This window comes from Ascaphus truei, chromosome 9 (assembly GCF_040206685.1).
Source record: "Ascaphus truei isolate aAscTru1 chromosome 9, aAscTru1.hap1, whole genome shotgun sequence".
In the NCBI taxonomy this organism is placed as follows: Eukaryota; Metazoa; Chordata; class Amphibia; order Anura; family Ascaphidae; genus Ascaphus; species Ascaphus truei.
Genome location: NC_134491.1, coordinates 18,317,587 through 18,340,436, shown reverse-complemented (window position 1 = coordinate 18,340,436; position 22,850 = coordinate 18,317,587). Strand labels below are relative to the sequence as shown.

Sequence of the window (22,850 nt, the reverse complement as noted above, 5' to 3'; positions counted from 1 at the left end):
CGGGGACCCCCTGCTTCCCGAGATACTTACCTGCAAAGGGGGCGCAGGTATCTCGGCAACGTTTACAGCTCCCGCATCACGTGGGCCAATGGGAAGCCGGGCCTGGTGATGTCACGGCTTCCTATTGGTCTGCAGGGTGTAGGGGCTTTGAAACTCTGCCATTACATGAACCATACTAGCCAAGTGGAGTGGCTATCGCCCCCCCCCCCCCTATGGAGGTTATTATCTGGGGATCCCCGGTCGGCCAAGATCAATTTTGCCCAAACCTTTTGGGCTAAAACGATGGCGCGAACAGTTTGAGAAATTCCCCAAGTTTACAAACTAACTTAAAAAATATTTTAGACTAGTATTTATAGGTCAGATTTTGGGTATAAGAGCCAAATCCCCCAGATGTAACCCCTTAAACATATCCCTGGCATTTAGGGCATTTTGGTCCTAGGGAGAGATTGCCCCCCTTAAAAAAAAACTTTAGTAGTTGTCACACACCTGAGCCATTAAAGCAACCATTTCTAAAGCCAACTCTTTATCGACCGGAAACCTCCCGCTAACGATTTCATCGTTGACCTGAGACGCCAGCAGCAGCCTCTCTCGATCCGTTTCCCCCTTTGCCTGCGCTCGGAAATACATCCTGTAACAGAAAATAGCAAATTAGCACACCCTCCTACTGTCTCTGTGCGTTCTCCCTACCTACCAATTAGATTTTCCTTTTCCTAAATGTTACTTTTATGTCTGAAGCACTTATTCCCATTATGTGTTATTTATATTTGTTATTTTTTTATGATTCTCCCTTGTATTACTGCTGTGAAGCGCTATGTACATTAATGGCGCCATATAAATAAAGACATACATACATACACTTAGATATGCTGATCATGTATGGTGGGCAATATTTACTAAGCAGTGCTATTCCACAAAACCTGCTTAAGTCACCCCCTGATTGCATGTCATATAGTGGTTAAACGGCAGACAAGAATTTGTCCTGTGTCACATTTTAGCTTCCTGATATTAAACATAGGTGTTTCCCTAGAGCAGGGATGGGCAACTCCAGTCCTCAGGGGCCACCAACAGGTGAGGTTTTAAAGATTTCCCTGCTTCAGCACAGGTGGCTGAAGCGGGGACTGATTGAGTCACCTGTGCTGAAGCAGGGATATCCCCAATACCTGGCCTGTTGGTGGCCCTTGAGGACTGGAGTTGGTCACCCCTGCCCTAGAGCTTTTGCTGCTTTACACGGCATGAACAGCAAACACTACGTTAGGAAGTGCTGAGCCAGAAAACCCTCTCAATGCCTACTTTGGATGCTTGGTTACTGGCTCTGTATCGTGAAGCTGGTAGTAGTTGACCAGACAATACTGTATTCTTTGTGTGTTCAGATTTGTCCTGAATTGTATTACACATGTCACTGATTATCACCTTTAATAGTATATATAGTGTGATACCTTTTCATGGACAAGAGAGAAGGGAGTCTATCCTAGTTGTAATAAAACATCTCAAGAGGAGACATGTGAGCTCTTTTATCGGTCTATTCAAAGTTATGACAACCTATGCGGAACCTGCACTTATCTACAGTAGAACAATACAGGTACTAGAACTTTGCATTAAACCAGGGGTTGGCAACTCCAGTCCTTAAGGGCCACCAACAGGTAAGGTTTTATTTTAAGGATATCCCTGCTTCAGCACAGGTGGCTCAATCAGTGGCTCAGTCTTTGATTGCCTCACTTGTGCTGAAGCTGGGATATCCTGAAAACCTGACCTGTTGTTGGCCATTGAGGACTGGAGTTGCCCAGCTCTGCATTAAACTCTAATCACATAATCTACGTACCTGTTCTTGTACGTCAGTCGTACAATCCTGGTGCCTTCATATTTGCCTGGGTGCAGTTCTCTCAGTGCCTGTTCCCACCTTGAAATCACATCACATATCTGACATAACACAGAGAAAACATCACTCATTATACAGTGCACTGTTTATATTAAATGCCAATATAAGGACATTTTACTGTTCAAGGTTTGCTAGAAAGACCACAGTAGCAGAATTCGGCAGAATATCAGGCTATAAGATCAATAACGATAAGTCGGAAGCCCTAAACCTAAACTTATCAGAGCCAGAGGTAAAGCTGCTAAAACTAAATTTCAATTATAGATGGAGCTCCTCATACATTAAATACTTGGGAGTAAATGTATCAAGGAACTACCAATCGCTATATCAACACAATTACCCCGCCCTCCTTGGGAAAATCAAAAAATATCTGGATAAGTGGGAAGGATATCAGATCTCATGGATCGGTAGAATGATCTCGGTTAAAATGAATATACTCCCCAGGTTACTTTACTATTTGCAGACGCTCCCGAGTCATGTCCCCGGCTCTGAATTGAAAAATATTCAAAATAAGATGTTTCATTTTATTTGGCAGGGTAAGAGACCCAGAGTCGCTAGATCAGTTCTGATGGCATCAAGAGCAAGAGGAGGTCTTGGGAGTTCCCGATATAACTAAATACTACCAGGCAGCTCAATTAAAGCAAGCCGTGGTCTGGAACGCAGACCCAGCCCAATACTGCTGGCTGGGCATAGAGTCCCACCAGGCTAAAACGCCTTCTCTGCCAGCTTGCCTTTGGAGCATGGACAAAGGGGACATACAGCTATATAAGTTTGAACTAGGTGCGATGAGGCACACCTGGGATGTTTGGATAAAATCCAAAACTAAATTTAAGCTCTCACCCACCATCTCGCAGCTCACCCCAATTATCAATAACCCTAAATTTCCCCCTGGGTGCGAGCCTAAACATTTTGACCTACTCAACTCAAAGGGGATCGGAGCGATTGCCGACCTACTAAGCGACGGGAAGTTCTTGAGCTGCCAAAATTTTACGTACGAAATACGAAATTCCAGAATTGGACGCGTTTAAATATCTCCAAATCAGACACTTCCTTCAAAAATTGTCCCCAAAGTTAGAATTTCCCCCTCTCACAAATTTCGAGACTCTATGCCAGAATGGCGAACATCAAAAAGGTCTAATATCAAAAATGTATGCTGGAATGGAGATATCAGCGGATCTCCATAAACATGACTATATGCTCAAATGGGCTGCAGAATAGAATATAGATATTGACAGAGAGGACTGGGAGGATATATAGGACGCTGCCTCAGGAACTTCCGTATGTACCACCACGAAAGAAAACATTTATAAGATATTATTCCACTGGTACCTTACCCCAGTGAGATTAAAACAAATCTTCCCTCTGGGCTCCGACCTCTGCTGGAGAGGCTGTGGACAAAAGGGCGACATGTCACACATATGGTGGACATGTCCAGAAATTCAGAAGTATTGGCTTACAGTACAAACTCTAATAAAAGAGGTCACAGACCTCACCATACCTATTGATCCACTGACCTACCTCCTGGCCAGGCCAATAGAGGAAATTGACCGACCAGTGAGGAAATTAATCTCCTTCATTCTTATTGCGGCCAGATGTGCAATTGCGGCCTCCTGGAAGAAGGTATCACCCCCCCAATAAGCAAATGATAAAAACTAGGATCAACGAGGTAATGTTCATGGAAAAGCTAACTGCCTTTCTTAAGCGATCTACAGAGGCCTTCTATAAAACCTGGGAACCATTGCTGACCCTATAACCTAGGCCCGAAACTCCGCCACCCCCAGTGGGCGATACGACTCAAACGCCAGCGAAAGGGATCCAAAGGTCCGTGGTCCTCGGCCCCTGGTGACTGGGGTCTCGCCCCCTCCCCCCCGTCCTTCTCCCCCCCTCCCTCTTTCTCCCCCCATCTTTGCGCTCCTTCTCTGTCTCTTGCCTCCTTCTGTCTGGACCACTGGCTGGTCCCTCGACCTCGCCTCACTTGGCGATGTATTATCCTATCTCTCCCATCTCAAAAATTGGTTTGTATTAGGATGTATATATTCAATTGTATTTGTCCTTTGAAGATCTGCCTAATAAAAATGTTTGAAAAAAAAAAAAAAAAAAAGAAAGACCACAGTAGAAAACCAGGTGGATTTCGAAGGATTACAGCTGGTGGTTATACAAGGAAAAAGTGTTTGTCATGTCAGTCTGTTTCTGTAGCAATTATGGTCTTCGAAGGATGTTTTGTCTAAATCCAGATCATGCATGAAAATAGACAAGTACGCGAAACCTCACCTTGATATTCCCCTGCAGGCAGTGTTCCAGATCCCTGCCCGAAGGGTCGTCAGTGAAGAGAGCAAATCCGGAGTGGGACGGTTTCCTCATTCCAGTCTCCTGGTTTAGCATCTGCAGGAACTCGTCCACGGTCGTTGAGCCATCAAACCCGACCACCTGGGATTTAAACATGGAAACAGAGTCTGACGGCAGATAAGAGCCACTTGGTCCACCTTGTCTGCCCATTTTCCTATGTTTCAGAAGCTCGGACCCTATTTGATCCTTGGGCTCTCTTCCATATTAAGGTTAGCCTCATGTCTACCCCAAGCATGATTACATTCCACCAACATGTCCATGAATAAGTCCTTCCCCACATGTCCCCTGAGCCACCCACCCTCCAGTGTCAGAGCTTGACCTGTGTCAGTGTCTTGCACTTCTTTTTCTCTTTCTCGATTTCCCTCCTGTACATGTTGAGGTCCTTAAGTATTTCCAAGTAAGTTTTATGATGTAGATCAGGGGTGCTCAACACCAATCCTCAAGCCACCCCCCGCCCCCCCAACAGGTCAGTTTTTTAGGATATCCCAGCTTCAGCACAGGTGGCTCAATCAGAGGCTCAGTCAAAGACTGAGCCTCTGATTGAGCCACGTGTGTTGAAGCAGGGACTGATTGAGCCACCTGTGCTGAAGCTGGGACTGATTGAGCCACCTGTGCTGAAGCTGGGACTGATTGAGCCACCTGTGCTGAAGCTGGGATATCCTGAAAACCTGACATCGTGGGGAGGCTTGAGGACTGGAGTTGAGCTCCCCTGATGTAGATCCTGCGCTATTGTAGTAGCCCATCTTTGCACAATCTCCAATTTATTTACATCCTTCCGGAGATCTGGTCTCCAGAATAGAACACAGTTATTCTGAAGCCAGGGTCACGTGTGATGTGTGAATTGCCCCAGATAGCATTAACTCAGCTCCCTTTCCAAATCACTCCAAGTCCTATAATATTTCCTTCACTTTATTGGAAAAGCAGCAGTAAATACAGGCTCTTGTGGATGGTGTGTAGTAGCGATTTGTAGTTAGAAACAGGTAGAAAGAGATGGCCTTGCCATAGGCGAATAACAGAGATTAGTGCTATACTCACTGTCTCCAGGGTGGAAAAGGAAGTGAGGAGCAATGTGTGTAACTGGAATAGTCTTGGGACAGACTATCTGCGAACAAAGACAGGGGGGAGGGCAGAATAGCCCATTCTGAAAAGAATCTCAGAGGTTGCTGTAGCAACTCACTGGTTACATGCTCAGAGGCAGAAAGGGCAACATATTGATACATCACACAGGCACCGAGTATGTGTGCGGAACAAATGCCTGCAGCTGAACTTAAGGAGCTGACAAGCAGAAGGGGGGTCAAACAGAAATATGATTCTAGTTCCATGACAACAGTACTCTAGCTGAGGTCTCACCAATGCTCTACAACAGTGGTTTCCAACCTTATTTTGGTTAAGGAACCCCAAGTGAAATTCTGAGGAACCCTCTCTAATAGCAACTCTGTTATCGGATGCATTGTAAGGAACCCCAACCCTCTCTAATAGCGCGTCTGAGATCAGATGCGTTGTAAGGATCCCTAACCCTCTGTAATAGATTGTAAATACTTCTGTATTTGATACAATTTTCAAATGACAAGAACATTGCAGGGAACCCATGAGGGATTCTCGGGGAACCTAAGGGTTCCTAGGAACCCTGGTTGAAAAACACTGCTCTACAAAGTGGCATCACCACCCCTCTCTTTCTTTAAAGGGGGGAGATTACAAGTGCGGGAAATGGAGCTCATCCCTAAAAATGACAACCTGCCTAGAGTAAAAGTTAAAAACGATGCTAGGATGGCTTTGAAGGTTCAGAGATTAAAGTGTGATGGTACAAAGTGACAATTCGTACTACTGCTTTTTATTTGCAAACCGAAACATTATTTGTTTTGAAACAGAGATATTTTGGTGAAAATCAATCCTTCCCCTCGTCTTTTATGGCCCTAATAATGAAAAAAGTGCCACGCTCTCATAGAAACGTAATAAGGTTAAGACTTTCAGTAGCACAGCACCCATAAGCATTAAGCAAAAATGCATGGGCTTATCATTTAAGCAGTACAGGCATACCCCGCTTTAAGTACACTCACTTTAAGTTCACTCGCGAGTAAGGACATATCGCCCAATAGGCAAACGGCAGCTCACGCATGCGCCTGTCAGCACGTCCTGAACAGCAATACTGGCTCCCTACCTGTACCGAAGCTGTGCGCAAGCGGGGAGACTATAGAGCCTGTTACAAATGTGTTATTTACATCAGTTATGCACGTATATGACTATTGCAGTACAGTACATGCATCGATAAGTGGGGAAATGCAGTGCTTCACTTTAAGTACATGCTCCGGTCCCATTGCGTACGTTAATGCGGGGTATGCCTGTTTAGAACATTATATAAGCATGTGTGTGTCTATGTGTGTCCCTGTACACATATCGGTGTCTCTATGCATCAGTGTGTGTTACATGGGATGCTTGTGCAGCTGGGTTAAAGATCAGGTGCTGACATTTGGGAGCAGATTCTATAGAGCATCCTTTGTGCTTTTAATAATTGCCCTGTCTGGCTTCCCTGCACGTATGCCAGGTTAAAGCATGTATAATAGAGATTCCCGGGGTACAATGTCGCACTTGTGTGCAAGGCAGAGGTGCGAGAACATGAGAGGTGACAGAGCCGTGAGAGGTTGGGTGGGAGACAGGTAGGGAGGAGAACGGAGAACATTCTACTCAATCCTCGTTGTTCCTCACCTGGTAGGTCCCATTCATGAAATGCACCGGAATGCTGAACGGTAGGGAATGGTGGTATGGGTTTCTTAGCAGAATAGACACAATTTCCATCCTTGAAGGCCTGGCTTCCCGGTCCCCGGCCCGCAGTGTACGGTCCACCGATCGCTGGCAGTAAATGGTATATTTGCCAATTTCGTTTCTGTCCCAGTAAAGAGACAGGTGTGATGATCAGTGTGAGCTTTGTTGACAAAGCCTCAAGCCGTGTTTCTTAAACATAACCGGGGAAAAAACACCTCTTTATACCAAATGTAACAGTCTAATTACTTTCCTCAAAGAAATCTAACCATGCTGAATGCAAAGATTTGACAGCTTTTGTTTCTTTGATTTATTTCCATATGTTATTTCTTAGGAGCCTCTGAATGACACAGCGTTTGTCAACCAAGTGTGTTATCCGTTTCCCAGCCTGTCCGGCAGCTAATAAAGATAAGGGGAAGGGACGGGGCTCTGCCTGTGAAAACTCTTGCTGAACACACAGTGACATAAGACAAAAGGGAGCAGCCAGAGGAAATCACCCCCCTCCCAAGTCTCAGCTTTCCATATTATTTTCAATATTTCTAAGTGCCCCCCAGATGTGACCCCTTAAAGTTATCACTGCCATTAACACTAAAAAAGGACCGACTCTCTAATAAGGCTGCAATGTCACCCATGGGTACCTTGACGGGTGTCCATCGGGATAATGAATTATGATGTATGAGTTAATTTATTAAACCCCCATCCCCTGTCGTGCTGTCACCAACTGGTCCCTGCCGCAGGCAGAGCCAGAAGGACGCAGAACACTGAACATGGCGGCACGCAGAGGGAGACCAGGACGGCCATTACTTGGGGTGATTTACACGGATTATTGATACATTAATCACACAGTTGTCACCTTACATTTTTCTTCATGGTGGTGTAGTCGGCCTTTAAGGTCCACGTTTTACAGAATGATACACAGATCCCTTCATTCCCCAGTCACGTTTAACCCCTGCCACGCATTGCTGGCCCCCGTGGCACTGAGGGGGTTACATTACCTTACCTGGTGTCTGCGTGACTCTGGAGATGCTGTTTCAGGTACCACAGAAAATGATGCTGAGGTAGAAACACAGCCGCACATAACGCTAACAGCTGCCAGCACTGAAAATAAAATACATTCCTTGTTATCTTTAGAAGGTATTATTCATTCTTATGTTTTATTTAACCAACAGACTAAGCTGCTGCTTTCTATTGATGACCCCGTGACCATGATGGGGCCTTTTTATTTCTTGTTGCATACATAATGTCACAAACCTTGTAACCCTCCAAATGACACAAGTATATATACAATGTAATGGGGTTTGGGTTTTGAGCTTCCCAAGACTGTATATAATATTTACTCCCCCCTCTCTCATATATATATATATATATATATATATATATATATATATGTGTCTGTGGGTGGTTTTCTGGGTATGCACCTTAACCCTGGCTGTGCTCAAAGCTGTGACCATGCAGCAAGCTTAAGCCTATAGGGAACCATGTTAAAAATGGTTATTGAGGCAAAAAGTGACACTGTGTGCTCATTTGCATGTCATTTCCCAGAATCCCTTGCTGCAGTGGAAGTGCTGTATGCTGGGTGATAATGGGGAAAGGCGGGGTTGCAGACCTGCCTAAGACATGCAGGTGAGCATACAGCTATATTTGCATATTTGCTTTCCTGTGGAGGGTTTTTGTCACTTTTTTTTACTCACCATAACTTAACTCAGTATTATGTTTTATATATATATATATATATATATATATATATATATATATATACATATATACACACATATATATATATACATATACATATACATATATATACATATATACATATATATATATACAGACAAAAAACAACAGCGCAGATATAAACAATATGTTGAATATGGTTAAATTAAATTAAAAAACCACACTCTCAGCCAATCAATCAATACAAGGTATATACCCTTACAATCTACTAACCCTACAGACTTGCAGCCAAGTTAGGTCTGCGGCTCCACAACGCCGCTGGAATTGTATTGCAAAGAATGACCTAGGCGCACATGTGCAGGGGAAGAGAAAGGAAAAAAAGAGAGAGGAAAAAATCATAGGGCAGTATATCAATACAAACAGATTAGAATTCGGTGAGATATGCACTTACACTAGTAAGATCATTAAAGGCCTTTAATGATCTTACTAGTGTAAGTGCATATCTCACCGAATTCTAATCTGTTTGTATTGATATACTGCCCTATGATTTTTTCCTCTCTCTTTTTTTCCTTTCTCTTCCCCTGCACATGTGCGCCTAGGTCATTCTTTGCAATATATATATATATATACATATACATACATATATATATATATATATATACATATATATATACATATACATATATATACACATACATATATATATATATATATATATACATATATATATATATATACATATATATATATATAGTCTTGAGAAAGGCTCCTATAGAGAGCCGAAATGTTGATAGTTTTGCAATAAACTTTATTTACTTCTCTGCCTGCTTCCATCATATATGTACTGTATATGTTTAAAGCAGCATGCATTGGCTTAAGGGTTTTTCATGTAATGTGGTCTTGAGACAAAAAGGTGGCACTGTGTGCTCATTTGTATGCCATTTCCTAGAATCCTTTGCTGCAGTGGAAGCACTGTATGTTAGGTGATAATAGCGAAAAGCAGGGTTGCAGACCTGTCTAAGACATGTGAATGTGCTCACAAGTAATATTTTTATATGATATGTATAAATATATATATATATATGTATATCTATATGTGTATATATATATACACACACACAGTATATATATATATATATATATATACATATATATATATACACATACATACATACATACATATACACACACACACACACACACACACACAAAGACATATATATATATATATATATATATATATATATATATATATATATATATATATATAGTCAGATAAGGCAGTTGGCACTCCAATAGGTGCTGTTAAGCCACAGGTGCACGTCCCATATAGAGAATGTAGTTATACGTTACCGTTCCAAGGATTGGTAAACAAGAGACAGCACTCAATGTTGAAGATCAAAGTGTATTAGTGAAAGCAAAAATACATCCAGAAACCCAACGTTTCGGTCCTACAGAATGGGACCTTCCTCAGGGGGATCCCCCTGAGGAAGGTCCCATTCTGTAGGACCGAAACGTTGGGTTTCTGGATGTATTTTTGCTTTCACTAATACACTTTGATCTTCAACATTGAGTGCTGTCTCTTGTTTACCAATCCTTGGAACGGTAACGTATAACTATATATATATATATATATATATATATATATATATATATATATATATATATATATATATATATATATACTGTATATACACACTAATTCTATGTAATGATATCATTGCGCTTTGGAGCTGCATTAGGCTGAGATTATAGTGCGTGCAAAAAGAACAACAGGCACAATCCCTATGAGGCCAACCCTAGTGCGTGCACACTCCCCATCGCCTCCCCAATCGCTGAAAACCGAATTCACCCATCGTTCGGGCGAGAGGCTTGCACCATGGCATGCGGGCCATAATTCCAACCTAACTCACAGGACTGCACCTTGCAAACACCCGGAGCCTGACTGACCTGTATAACGGAGTGGTTATGTGGCTGTCTGCAGCTGGTTTGTTTTATGAGCTGACAATACATCTCGTTTTGCAGCTCCGTGTGCGTCAGGCAAACCTGCAGCGCGGTCTGAGCCAGCGAGACGTGGTAGTCTATAGATGGGGCTTCAACGGGCACATTTATAAACAGCTGGCACGACTGAAACACAAAAACAAACACACACAGAACATTGGAACTCACAGATAAGCAATGTTTACCCCCCTACAAACACAGCTGAAATATACCAGGGGGTCCGTGCATCCATTCATCATAGTGTGGGAATACACATTTCCAGAGTGATAATATCGCTTGAAAAGACATCTCTTTGTATTCCTTTGCGCACATACAAGTCTGAACTGTGCAAAGCGTTTTTAGGTAGAAATTTTATTGGGGGTGTCAACATCTCGCAAAATGAACTATTCACCCGGTACCTAATAAAGTGCGTTATAGGAGCCGACAGGGGAAACTCCACAAATAGTTTTGCCTTCCCCAGGCTGGCGAGAGAGATAATTCAGCTAATGGAATGTGTGTTAGAAGTGTCCTACCACCAGAAGAAAAGTTGTGTCGTTGTTCTAAGGGAAGAGAGCGCTCTTTTAATCTATTATTATGGATAAGAGAGAGAAATCGCACAGTAACTGGAATCTTGCTTCTTCATAACATGGACACTGTACCACCTATTATACTGGTGAGAGCCTGGGGAGGACATGGAGAGAGCCCGGGGAGAAACTTGGGAGAACCTGAAGAGAGCCCGGGGAGGACATGAGGAGGACCTGGGGAGAACCTGGGGAGAACCTGGGGAGAACCTGGAGAGAGCCAAAGTAAAGACAAACCACATTTCAGAAACACTCCACTTGTCATAAAATATTTTAGTAGCAACCCTCTTGCATAGGTAATTCTGATTTAATAAAACCAGAACTCCTGATTTTTATCACCCGATTTTCTCTCACTCTTTAGATATGACGCACAGCACCAATTTCTGCTCGTGTCAAATGTAAGAAACTTGTCAATTAGGTTTCTTACATCTGACACAGGTTAATAGAGTGGTTTACACTTAATTAGAACCATCCCGACTCTTGCGTTCTGCTCAAAGATGTCTTCTCTCTACCCCTTTTGTATCTAAAGCCCTTTCCCAACTTAAACCTTTCTCACTGACTGCCCCGCACCTCTGGAATGCCCTGCCCCTCAATACCCGACTAGCACCCTCTCTATCCACCTTTAAGATCCACCTGTTTAACGAAGCATATGAGTAGCTCCGTGGCTGATACTATAAACCTGATACATAAAGCAGAACGCCCTCCTACTGTCTCTGTACGTCCCTCCTACTTACCAATTAGAATGTAAGCTCTTCGGGCAGAGACTCCTTTTCTTAAATGTCACTTTTATGTCTGAAGCACTTTTTCTCATCATGTGTCATTTGTTATTTATACGATTGTCACGTGTATTACTGCTGTGAAGCGCTTTGTACATTAATGGCGCTATATAAATAAAGACATACATACTGGACATACATACTGTCAGAACCTGAAGACTGTTTAGAGAATTGTTTACTACAAGGCGTGTGCTGCCGGTTTCTGTTCGGACTTGCTGAAAATGGCTTATTCTAGACTCTGCCAGAATTGTCTGGCTGCTGCTTTGCCGACTCTGTACCCACTAATACCCTGTCATAATCTGCATCAGAGTCTCTCTGGCGCCTGCCTGCTGTGCTGCTAACTCAAGCGATTTGGCCTGGAGTTTAGGGACATATTAGGAGGGACGGATGTAACGTTTGTACCAGAAACAGAGATAAACAAGAAAACAGAAACATTGTTCTCAGATACGAACCACTTTCCCCACCCAATCGAACCATTTTCCTACCAGCTCAGACCCTATGTCAAACCAGGTTTATTTAGTATGTAAGATTATCTTGTGTCTATCCCAGTAGTGTTGCATTCCTTTACTGTACTAGTTCCTACCAACTCTGTGCCATGAATCCACCACCCTTTATGTGAAGACAGTTCCCCTGGGCCTCCCACCCTCCCGCTTTAGAGCATGTGATATTATTCTAGCAACTCTCTTTCTCTGCAAAATACTTTTGTCATGTACCTTGCCGACACCCCTAATCTCATATCTCCCTTCCTCCTTTCTCATATCTCCCCTCTCCCTCCCTCCTCATATCTCCCTCCCTCCTTTCTCATATCTCCCCTCTCTCTCCCTCCTTTCTCATATCTCCCTCCCTCATCATATCTCCCTCCCTCCTTTCTCATATCTCCACTCTCCCTCCCTCCTTTCTCTATATCCCCCTCTCTCCCCCTATCATATCTCTCTCTCCTCCTTTCTCTAATATATCCTTCTCTCCCTCCTTTCTCATATCTCTCCCTTCTCTATACCTCCCTCTCTCTCCTTTCTCCAATATATCCTTCTCTCCCTCCTCTATCATATCTCCTTCTCTCTCCTTCCTTTCTCTTTCATATCTCCCTCTCTCCTTTCTCTTTCATATCTCCCTCTCTCTATCGCCCTCTCCCTCCTTTCTCTACCATATCTCCTTCTCTCTCCTGTATCATCTCTCTCGCTCTCTCTCTCCTTCCAAGCTTCCCATGTTGAGCTCCTTCAGCTTTCCCAGATCTGTTTCATGACATACGCTGTGCCCTATTTCAGTAGCTTTTCTCTGGACAACCTCTAATACTGTATGACCATACTTCGCACATACCTTGAATAACTTTAAGGCCTCTGTCTGCAGTGCTTCCGATGGGAGAGTAGTGAGTGAGCTGTGTAAGCCGTCTTTACTGTAGCACAGTGTGGGATGTTTCCATAGGGCAGAGGCTAATGAATAACAGAAAAAAAAGGACGTAGACCAAAAAGTATGAACGTGCTGGAGGCTGTGAGCTCAAACAGGCGCTAGGTTCTATATACAGGATATTTATATTTAGCTCTGTATACAGAATGTGTGTACTTATGTTCTATATACAAATTGGCCTTTAGGTTGTATATGTAGAGACTATCTTTATTTAGGTTCTATATGCAGAATATGGCTATTTAGGGTCAATATCCAGAATAATTGTATGTACCTGGTATGCATGCACATACCTGAGTCTCCATCCACATCTAAGAGTTTTCCTATAAGCTGCTCATACATTGTACCAACTTTGGCACTGCCACTTCCAGCCGCAACCGTCAGATGGTATCGCCAGGTGTCCTAGTAAGGAAGAAATGATTACAGGGATGGTGGAAATGTTACTCAAGTGAGAGGCCAGGGGCGCAATCAGAAGTTCTGATTCGGGAGTGCAGTTTTTACCAGCCCCCCCCCATTCTACGTATAACATCAAAAAAGGGTTTCAACAAAGTACAAGACGGAAGTGTTCTTCAGAAAAAGAGGAGTGACAGAGCAGAGGAGGCCAACTCCAGTCCTCAAGAGCCACCAAGTCGAAGACCGAGCCATTGATTGAGCCACCTGTGCTGAAGCAGGGATATCCTTAATCTGACCTGTTGGTGACTCTAGAGAACTGGAGTTGCACCCTTTCCCCCTCCTTCCCGCCTGTGATAGAACAAGACATCATTCTGTGAAGAGGCTGAGGGGAAATGTGACAAAGTACTTTTTCACGGGGAAAGATGGTGCAGTCATGGAATAGCGTCCCAGCAGAGGAGGTGGATACTAAAACAGTAAGGGAATTTAATCATGCTTGGCATATCCTAAATACCAAATAGAGGCTGAGCCAATTATCATATCGGGTCTGAGGTTTAGAAGTCTCAGAAAACATATTGAACAAGCGTTTTCGGGCCAATTCGAAATAGAAATCACTTTTTGAACAAATATAAACGGGGAACCCGGTTTGTGGCTCAGCTCGGTACATACTTTTTCATGCTTGGTGCCTATAAGCAGATACGTTGGGCTTTGCTCCGGGGGATGTATGACCAGTGTGAAATGGGAGGAGAGGAAACCCCTGCCGCTGGCTTCATAATCTTCATCCGAGTCACAGGAACGATCGACCTCTTCCACTTTAGCCTCCCGGACTCTCAGCTGCCCCAACGGACACTCCAAACCAAAGGACACAAAATCCAGTTAGTTAAATTCCCCTTTCGGACATGGGCTGCAGGCCTCTCTGGCAGAGAAGGGGTTAAACTAAGGGGTGGAGGTGTACACTACTGTCTTATTAGCAGAAACCTTCCCCCCCCCCCCATCAACCCCAACACCGGGACAGAAGATATTTATCAGTGTTGTAACCACATTTTTGGCATCCTAAAGCAGCAATCCAAACATGGGATATTTTTTGCAACGTTTTGTTTTTAACATGGGATTGAAGCAGGAGATCTTCAGAGCTGAACCCCACTAATTTCAGCTCCAGGGACCCCCTGCTTCCTGAGTTACTTATCTCCACAGGGGGTGCCGGGAGATGCTTCAGCTTGGCTATGGTGGTTCAGGTAATGGCGAGGTTTCAAAGCTTCCGCGTCCCCAATAGGAAACCGTGACATCATCCGGTGCGGCTTTCCTATTGGTCCGCGTGACGCGGGAGCTCTAATCTTTCCCGAGATACCGGCACCCCCCGCTGTAGGTCTTTATCTCTGGAAGTTGGGGGTCCCCGGAGCTGAAATGAATGGGGTTCAGCTCTGGAGACCCCGGTTTCAAATCTATGTTAAAAAAAATAATAAACAACCCAGCATGAATTGCACCTTGAAAATGGCGGTAGGAGACAGTCAGTAATGTTGACCTATGAGGACTCATTACGTCAATGGCTCAAAGGCACAGTGGTTTAATTGTGATGTTCGAAGGGGACACGGAAGCACCACCACTTCATTTTAAATAATTGTTCCACATTCCAAATAAAGGAAAATCGGTTTATTTTAGGACATTCCTCTCCCCTTGATTAAATCTTTCTAAAAATGGTCAGAATTGTTTTCCTAAATATTAAATACATTCAGATTTCAGGCACAGTGTCACTACTTTTATTTATTTTTTTTAAAGCTACTTGTTAGGTTTATATATTTGTTGTGGTTGTTTTGGGGGTTCAATATGAGCTTACAGGGGTCCTGTATGTTTTGCAATTCTTGTTCAGCTGGTCCTAGCTGATTTGGAGGGTGGCTTCTCCTTCCCTAGTTTGAAGTTCATCCCCTCCCACTTTTAAATGGTTAAAGCTCACTCCTTTGCATCCTCCACACTCATGGGAACTTGCGTGTAGTTTGATTGCGACAAATCTAATACAGAGTGCTTTTCCTGGTATTATACAGGTTAATAAAAGCTTCAATCAGACTAAGAACTATGCAACTAATTTTGACAGATTTATTATAAATCATTCTTCCTGGTAATATACAGGTTATTAAGAATTTATATTAGTGTTAGGACCCTTGAGACGTGGTCTGCCTTGGAGGGGCTCAAGGGCTTACAACACTTTGGCCAAAGAGTTAAACTAAAAGACCATTTTATTCAAAAGATATCTATATATATATATATATATATATATATATATATATATATATATATATTTAGGCACTGTACTGTGTACCTGTGTGATTGGATGAAGCACTGAGCTCTGTCTGTGTTTCATGTTCTGTCTCTGGTTTTAAATATATATTGCCATGCTCAGTAGCACTCCTCTTTGACACCTATACGCATATATATATATTGTGGTTATTTTGGGGGTTCAATTTGAGCTTATAGGGGTCCTGTATGTTTTACTTGTTAGGGTTGCCGGGAGTCCAGAATTGAACGGAACTGCCCTGTTTTTTGACACTATGGTCAGTAAAAAATGAGAGGTAATACTGGACATGTATTTGTATACCGGTATTTCCTCTCTGGGCGTGTATGAGTATACCGGTATTACCTCTCTGGGCGTGTATGTGTATACCGGTATTACCTCTCTGGGCGTGTATGTGTATACCGGTATTACCTCTCTGGGCGTGTATGTGTATACTGGTATTACCTCTCTGGACGTGTATGTGTATACCGGTATTACCTCTCTGGCATGTATGTGTATACCGGTATTACCTCTCTGGGCGTGTATGTGTATACCGGTATTACCTCTCTGGGCGTGTATGTGTATACCGGTATTACCTCTCTGGGCGTGTATGTGTATACCGGTATTACCTCTCTGGGCGTGTATGTGTATACCGGTATTACCTCTCTGGGCGTGTATGTGTATACTGGTATTACCTCTCTGGACGTGTATGTGTATACCGGTATTACCTCTCTGGCATGTATGTGTATACCGGTATTACCTCTCTGGGCGTGTCTGTGTATACCGGTATTACCTCTCTGGGCGTGTATGTGTATACCGGTATTACCTCTCTGGGCGTCTATGTGTATACCGGTATTACCTCTCCGGACATGTATGTGTATACCGGTATTACCTCTCTGGGTGTGTATGTGTATACCGGTATTACCTCTCTGGGCGTGTATGTATATACCGGTATTACCTCTCTGGGTGTGTATGTGTATACTGGTATTACCTCTCTGGGCATGTATGTGTATATCGGTATTACCTCTCTGGGCGTGTATGTGTATACCGGTATTACCTCTCTGGGTGCGTATGTGTATATCGGTATTACCTCTCTGGGCGTGAATGTGTATACCAGTATTATCTCTCTGGGCGTGAATGTGTATACCAGTATTACCTCTCTGGGCATGTGTGTGTGTATACCGGTATTACCTCTCTGGGCGTGAATGTGTATACCGGTATTACCTCTCTGGGCATGTGTGTGTGTATACCGGTATTACCTCTCTGGGCGTGAAAGTGTATACCGGTATTACCTCTCTGGGCATGTGTGTGTGTATACCGGTATTACCTCTCTGGGCATGTGTGTGTGTATACCGGTATTACCTCTCTGGGCGTGAATGTGTATACCGGTATTACCTCTCTGGGCATGTGTGTGTGTATACCGGTATTACCTCTCTGGGCGTGAATGTGTATACCAGTATTATCTCTCTGGGCGTGAATGTGTATACCAGTATTACCTCTCTGGGCGTGTGTGTGTGTATACCGGTATTACCTCTCTGGGCGTGAATGTGTATACCGGTATTACCTCTCTGGGCATGTGTGTGTGTATACCGGTATTACCTCTCTGGGCATGTGTGTGTGTATACCGGTATTACCTCTCTGGACATGTATGTGTATACCGGTATTACCTCTCTGGGCATGTGTGTGTGTATACCGGTATTACCTCTCTGGGCATGTGTGTGTGTATACTGGTATTATCTCTCTGGACATGTATGTGAATACCGGTATTACCTCTCTGGGCATGTGTGTGTGTATACCGGTATTACCTCTCTGGGCATGTGTGTGTGTATACCGGTATTACCTCTCTGGACATGTATGTGTATACCGGTATTACCTCTCTGGGCGTGTATGTGTATACCGGTATTACCTCTCTGGGCGTGTATGTGTATACCGGTATTACCTCTCTGGACATGTATGTGTATACCGGTATTACCTCTCTGGACATTGTGACCTGACCGGCTTGGGGGGGGGAACGTGGGATTTCCCTGAGCAGGGAGAGAGCAGGGCTGTTGCTAGGGGGCTGGGCAGCTTCCTCCTTCCTGATTGTCTGCTGCTGGGTAATGCAGCCAATCAGGAGGACGTGTTAGGATCCTGGGGGGGGGGGGGGGGGCCAAGGAGAGGAGGAAACGGCATGGAGCAGAGAGAGGTGTGTGAGTATGTGTGTGTGTTGAGATCTTCGCACCTTTCACCATTGTGTCAAGTATTTTTGGAGAAGACGCCTGGCAACCCTAACATTGACTACTGCAAAGGCGCGAACCTCTTCCTTTGCCCCCAGGAAATATGAGCTATCTGGGTGTAATGGCAAAGGAATGGAAGCAGGCACACGGTCTTACTAAAGGTGCAGTTTATTGTGCCACCAAAGGTCCAACGTTTCGGCAAATAGATTGCCTTTATCAAGGAGAGGGCGTGTGTAATGGCACCACAGACTTATTCTTTTCCATTATTCTGTTCTTATTCTGTTCTCAAATCTATTATTTCAGAATTACCCCTGGAAAAGGTGGAATTCAAATGAGGACATTGTTGCTTTAATTGGTGCGATGCTCCCAGCGGAGTGATATGGCAGACCGGGAATATATGTATATATTTGTATTTATAACTGCACTGGTGTATGTATAAGATATGGGATCCCCGCTCATTCTTTTCCCTCAGTCCTCTGTGTTTCTGAAACCTCCTTTGGAAAGCGCGCGTTGTTCCCACCTGTCTTTTATCGCATTAAAGCGAGAGAGACGGTCACATGTCTTGGAATTTGCTTTCCAACCTTTTATTTTACTCAAATTTCGTGTTCTTCGCCAAATTGCCACCCAAAATAATGGCACTGCTCGGAATTTTAACCATTTTGACACTTTTCACCAGAATTTAAGCCAAACGGACAACATTTAAAGGGCCAAACGACCTTGCACGTCGCCCTTCAATGCCCGGCGAATTTGTTTGTAAATTTACGGAAAAGAAATATGCAAATTTCGCCTGGTTCAACCACTTCAGCCACAATGCTGCACATCTCTAGTTACGACAAAAATGTAACAAGTACCTTGTCCTCGTGATTCCGATAGTAGTAGAACATTTTCCCGATCAGCGCACACCACACCACCTTGGAGTGGCCATGTTTCACCTGCAATAAAGACAATGAGATGACTCGTGTCTTACCTACGCCCCGCTCAACGTCTTAAAGACACAACGTTATCTGCCTAATGGCCCTTTTATTATCTTGGCTAAAAGAGTACAGCCATACCCCGCATTAACGTACGCAATGGGACCGGAGCATGTATGTAAAGCGAAAATGTACTTAAAGTGAAGCACTACCTTTTCCCACTTATCGATGCATGTACTGTACTGCAATCGTCATATAGCTGCATAACTGATGTAAATAACACATGTGTAACAGGCTCTATAGTCTCCCCGCTTGCGCACAGCTTCGGTACAGGGAGAGAGCCGGTATAGCTGTTCAGGACGTGCTGACAGGCGCATGCGTGAGCTGCCGTTTGCCTATTGGGCGATATGTCCTTACTCTCGAGTGTACTTAAAGTGAGTGTACTTAAGGCGGGGTATGCCTGTAACTTAGTGGCGATAATACTGCCTGTGAAGTTGGTGAATCCATTTGAATCCCAGTGACATTGTGACCTTAGGTTAGTCCCTTTATCTTCCCTGTGCCTCGGGAACCAACAATTTAATTGTAAGCACGAAACTCCTTGTGCCTTTAAACCTCTATGCACAGGGCTGTGTAGACTATCAGCGCTATACTGTATAAGAAAAATGGAGTGCACATTACATTAAAGGTAAGAAGCTTTACTCACTTTGGTTAACCATCCTTTTACTGTGGCTTTGAGGTCACTCTGAGTGATCAGCGGCCCTGCTGCTTGCACTTTTAGCATGTTCTGTAGCACGCGAATCCATTCCTCCAATATATTAGGGGAATCAGCGGTCAGATAATATGTCTTTTTTTCAGTGATGAGCTGTGCAAGGAAAATATTCTATAATCATTTCATCGTTTTCTTCAGCAGATGTTATGTGTGTGCATATTTGTGTGTGTGAGCGTGTATGTATCTGTGTGTATATATTTATGTGTGTGTGCATGTATGTGTGTGTCTATGTCTATGAGCGTGTATGTATGTGTGTGTATATATTTGTGTGTGTGTGCATGTATGTGTCTATGTGTATGAGAGTGTGTGTATGTGTATGAATATGTATATATGTGTGTGTGTCTGTGTTCGTTTGCAAGATTTGTTTAAAGAAGGACTTGTGCCACCCTGGACTGGTTGAGCATTTATATTGATCAACTTTTTGAACACTTGTAAACATATATAATGAATCTATTTGTATTCACTGCATAGATACACACACACACACACACACACACACACACACACACACACACACACACACACACACACACACACGAGCATACAGTAATATTTCCATTTGATATATATATATATTATATCCTAATGGCTACTTTCATGTATGAAGAGCTTATTCCTATTATGTTACATATATTCCTGCTGTAAAGCGCTATTTACATGGATGGCGCTAGATAAATAAAGATATACATATAAAACAAAGAGAAGACAGCGCGGCTCCCGTAGTATAATAGTGTAAATAGATAGTTTATTGATAAATGCTGCTAGACTACAGACACTTACAATAGATAAAAAGGTAATAAGCTGTGGTTAAAACGATCTTGGCACATCACCCGTTAATCCCTCCGTGTGCCGATCCCCGTGCAGCTGGTCTGGTAAGCTCCCGTCAGGAACGTGCGCGCGCACTCAATCTCTTCCTGGTATTCAAGTCTCGCGATAGCTGGTAACCGGGTAGTAGCACAGGATCCAGGCACAGTTCAATAAGCACACTGTGCTCTGCTCAAACAGAGGAATGGAAGGCGCCAGATTAATGACGAATATACTTCTGATACTTCTGATGTATTAAAGTCCAATATTGAAAGAGTCTGTAATCTAGCAGCATTTATCAATAAACTATTTATTTACAGTATTACACTATGGGAGCCGCGCTGTCTTCTCTTTGTTTTATAGAGTGAAGAGGAAAGTGGCTGGTCCTGAAGACTGCCAGCGGCACCCAGTAGCTGAAGCAGACACTCTCTTTTTTTATTTTTGGGGCTTTTTTCCCCGTTTCCCCATCCCTTTCTTTCTTTGTTGTGTTTTTTTGTTGTCTTTGTTTGTCCCATTGTGGTATACTGATACCCCGCATTGAGCCAGCTGCCTTTTCACTTGGTTCATTCCCATATGTGCACACTCTTCTATCCAGCTTTCCTACTAGCGCAGCAGTTATTTTTTCTTTTTAAAGATATACATATGTACATATACGCTTTTTTTGCATAGTTTATGCACCATTTGTATAACATATTTTTGTATAGTATATTGTCGGTATTCATGCCATCTAATAACACCAATACTCGGAAGGGTGCAGCGGTTACAGAGGCCCCACGCTCTTCCCCAAGGCATTTAAATTAAATTAATTTCTCTTACCTGCTTTCGGCCGGCTCTTCGGCGACGCAACCCCAAGGCATGAAGCCAGAGAGCAGGTGCGGAGGGGGAGGAGCGCGAGCAGGGGGGGAGAGCAGACAGGGGCGAGTGAACAGAAAAGTTTGCGTACCCCTGCTTAATGCATGACACCTAGCACTTCACGCGCGCACACACACACACAAACACACACACACACACACACACACACACACACACACGCCTAATAGGGTCTGAGGGTCTACAGCAGATGGGAAAGTGGTCAGATTGGAGGCCCAAGTAATTTGTAATCTGCGATCACACTCTATTTCTATTTTTCCGTTCGCTAAATGGTTGGCATTTTCACAAACCGGTTTCCTGTCCTTTTCTTGTTGAAATCGGCGACGAATTTAGCGGAAGTGAGCTGAGAGACGGAGACCGTGAGCGACAATTTCACTAAATGTTTCACAGTGTCCAATACTCGCCAGTTTGGCGCATCTCGAGTTGGTGCCTAAATTCCTAGAAGTCACTCTGGCGAAATAAAACTGTTAGGAGGATATTCAAAGCCTCTCACCTGGAACGTTTGGGATCCTTCTCCACGGACAATCCGACAGGAGGAATTCAGCTCAATCTGACCTTGGGGCTTTTTAATGACATCACTCTGCAAAGCAAAAAAAACACCTATAATATATCGTTATTGCGAGCTGAGACTTTGGTGGGGTTTCATTTCCTCTGGCTGCTCCCTTTTTTTCTGATAGCACTATGTGCTGAACAAGAGTTAGCACAGGCAAATTATCCCCATCTCCTCCTCTTGAAATCTTTATGACCTCTCCTGTATGGACAGGGTGGGCTAGCCCAGGGGTGGCCGACTCCAGTCCTCAATGGCCACCAACAGACCAGGTATCAAGGATATCCCTGCTTCAGCACAGGCGGCTCAATCAGTGACTCAGTCTTTGATTGAGCCACTGATTGAGACGCCTGTGCTGAAGCAGTGATATCCTTAACACCTGACCTGTTGGTGGTCCTTCAGGCCTAGAGTTGGCTACCCCTGGGCTAGAATTTGAGTAACCGCTTGATTGACAAGCGCACCCCCACTCAGAGGTCCAGATTCCATTCCGTTTCTTTAAGGAAGACAATTACATTGTTAAGTAGTTTTCAGAACGTTGGGTTATTTTTGGAAACCCACAGGGACGGCACCCATAAGGCATCTGCCTCTTATTACATGAACAATTTGTGACATTCATCCAGCACCTAAGGGTATTATTGGAACACTGGAGCTCCTTGACATTGAACATGACAAGGACATGGAAAGAAAAT

General features: G+C 43.7%; 1 protein-coding gene across 7 annotated transcripts in view; it reads right to left on the bottom strand.

Moving 5' to 3' along the window:
• PLEKHH1 (pleckstrin homology, MyTH4 and FERM domain containing H1) overlaps positions 1–22,850 on the bottom strand; it is a 106,376-nt gene that overhangs the window by 11,778 nt on the left and 71,748 nt on the right. For 5 of the 7 annotated variants that reach the window (XM_075613505.1, XM_075613506.1, XM_075613508.1 and 2 more), the window contains 13 exons: positions 22,108–22,194; positions 19,875–20,033; positions 19,112–19,192; positions 14,448–14,627; positions 13,682–13,790; positions 13,305–13,417; positions 10,601–10,777; positions 7,977–8,074; positions 6,923–7,100; positions 4,145–4,300; positions 3,208–3,261; positions 1,820–1,917; positions 487–628 (listed from right to left, as the gene is read on the bottom strand). In XM_075613505.1, the coding sequence (XP_075469620.1) occupies positions 487–628; positions 1,820–1,917; positions 3,208–3,261; positions 4,145–4,300; positions 6,923–7,100; positions 7,977–8,074; positions 10,601–10,777; positions 13,305–13,417; positions 13,682–13,790; positions 14,448–14,627; positions 19,112–19,192; positions 19,875–20,033; positions 22,108–22,194 (1,632 nt within the window). The remainder of the gene's footprint in view (positions 1–486; positions 629–1,819; positions 1,918–3,207; positions 3,262–4,144; positions 4,301–6,922; positions 7,101–7,976; positions 8,075–10,600; positions 10,778–13,304; positions 13,418–13,681; positions 13,791–14,447; positions 14,628–19,111; positions 19,193–19,874; positions 20,034–22,107; positions 22,195–22,850) is intronic. The other 2 variants (XM_075613507.1, XM_075613512.1) reach the window with 1 other exon arrangement.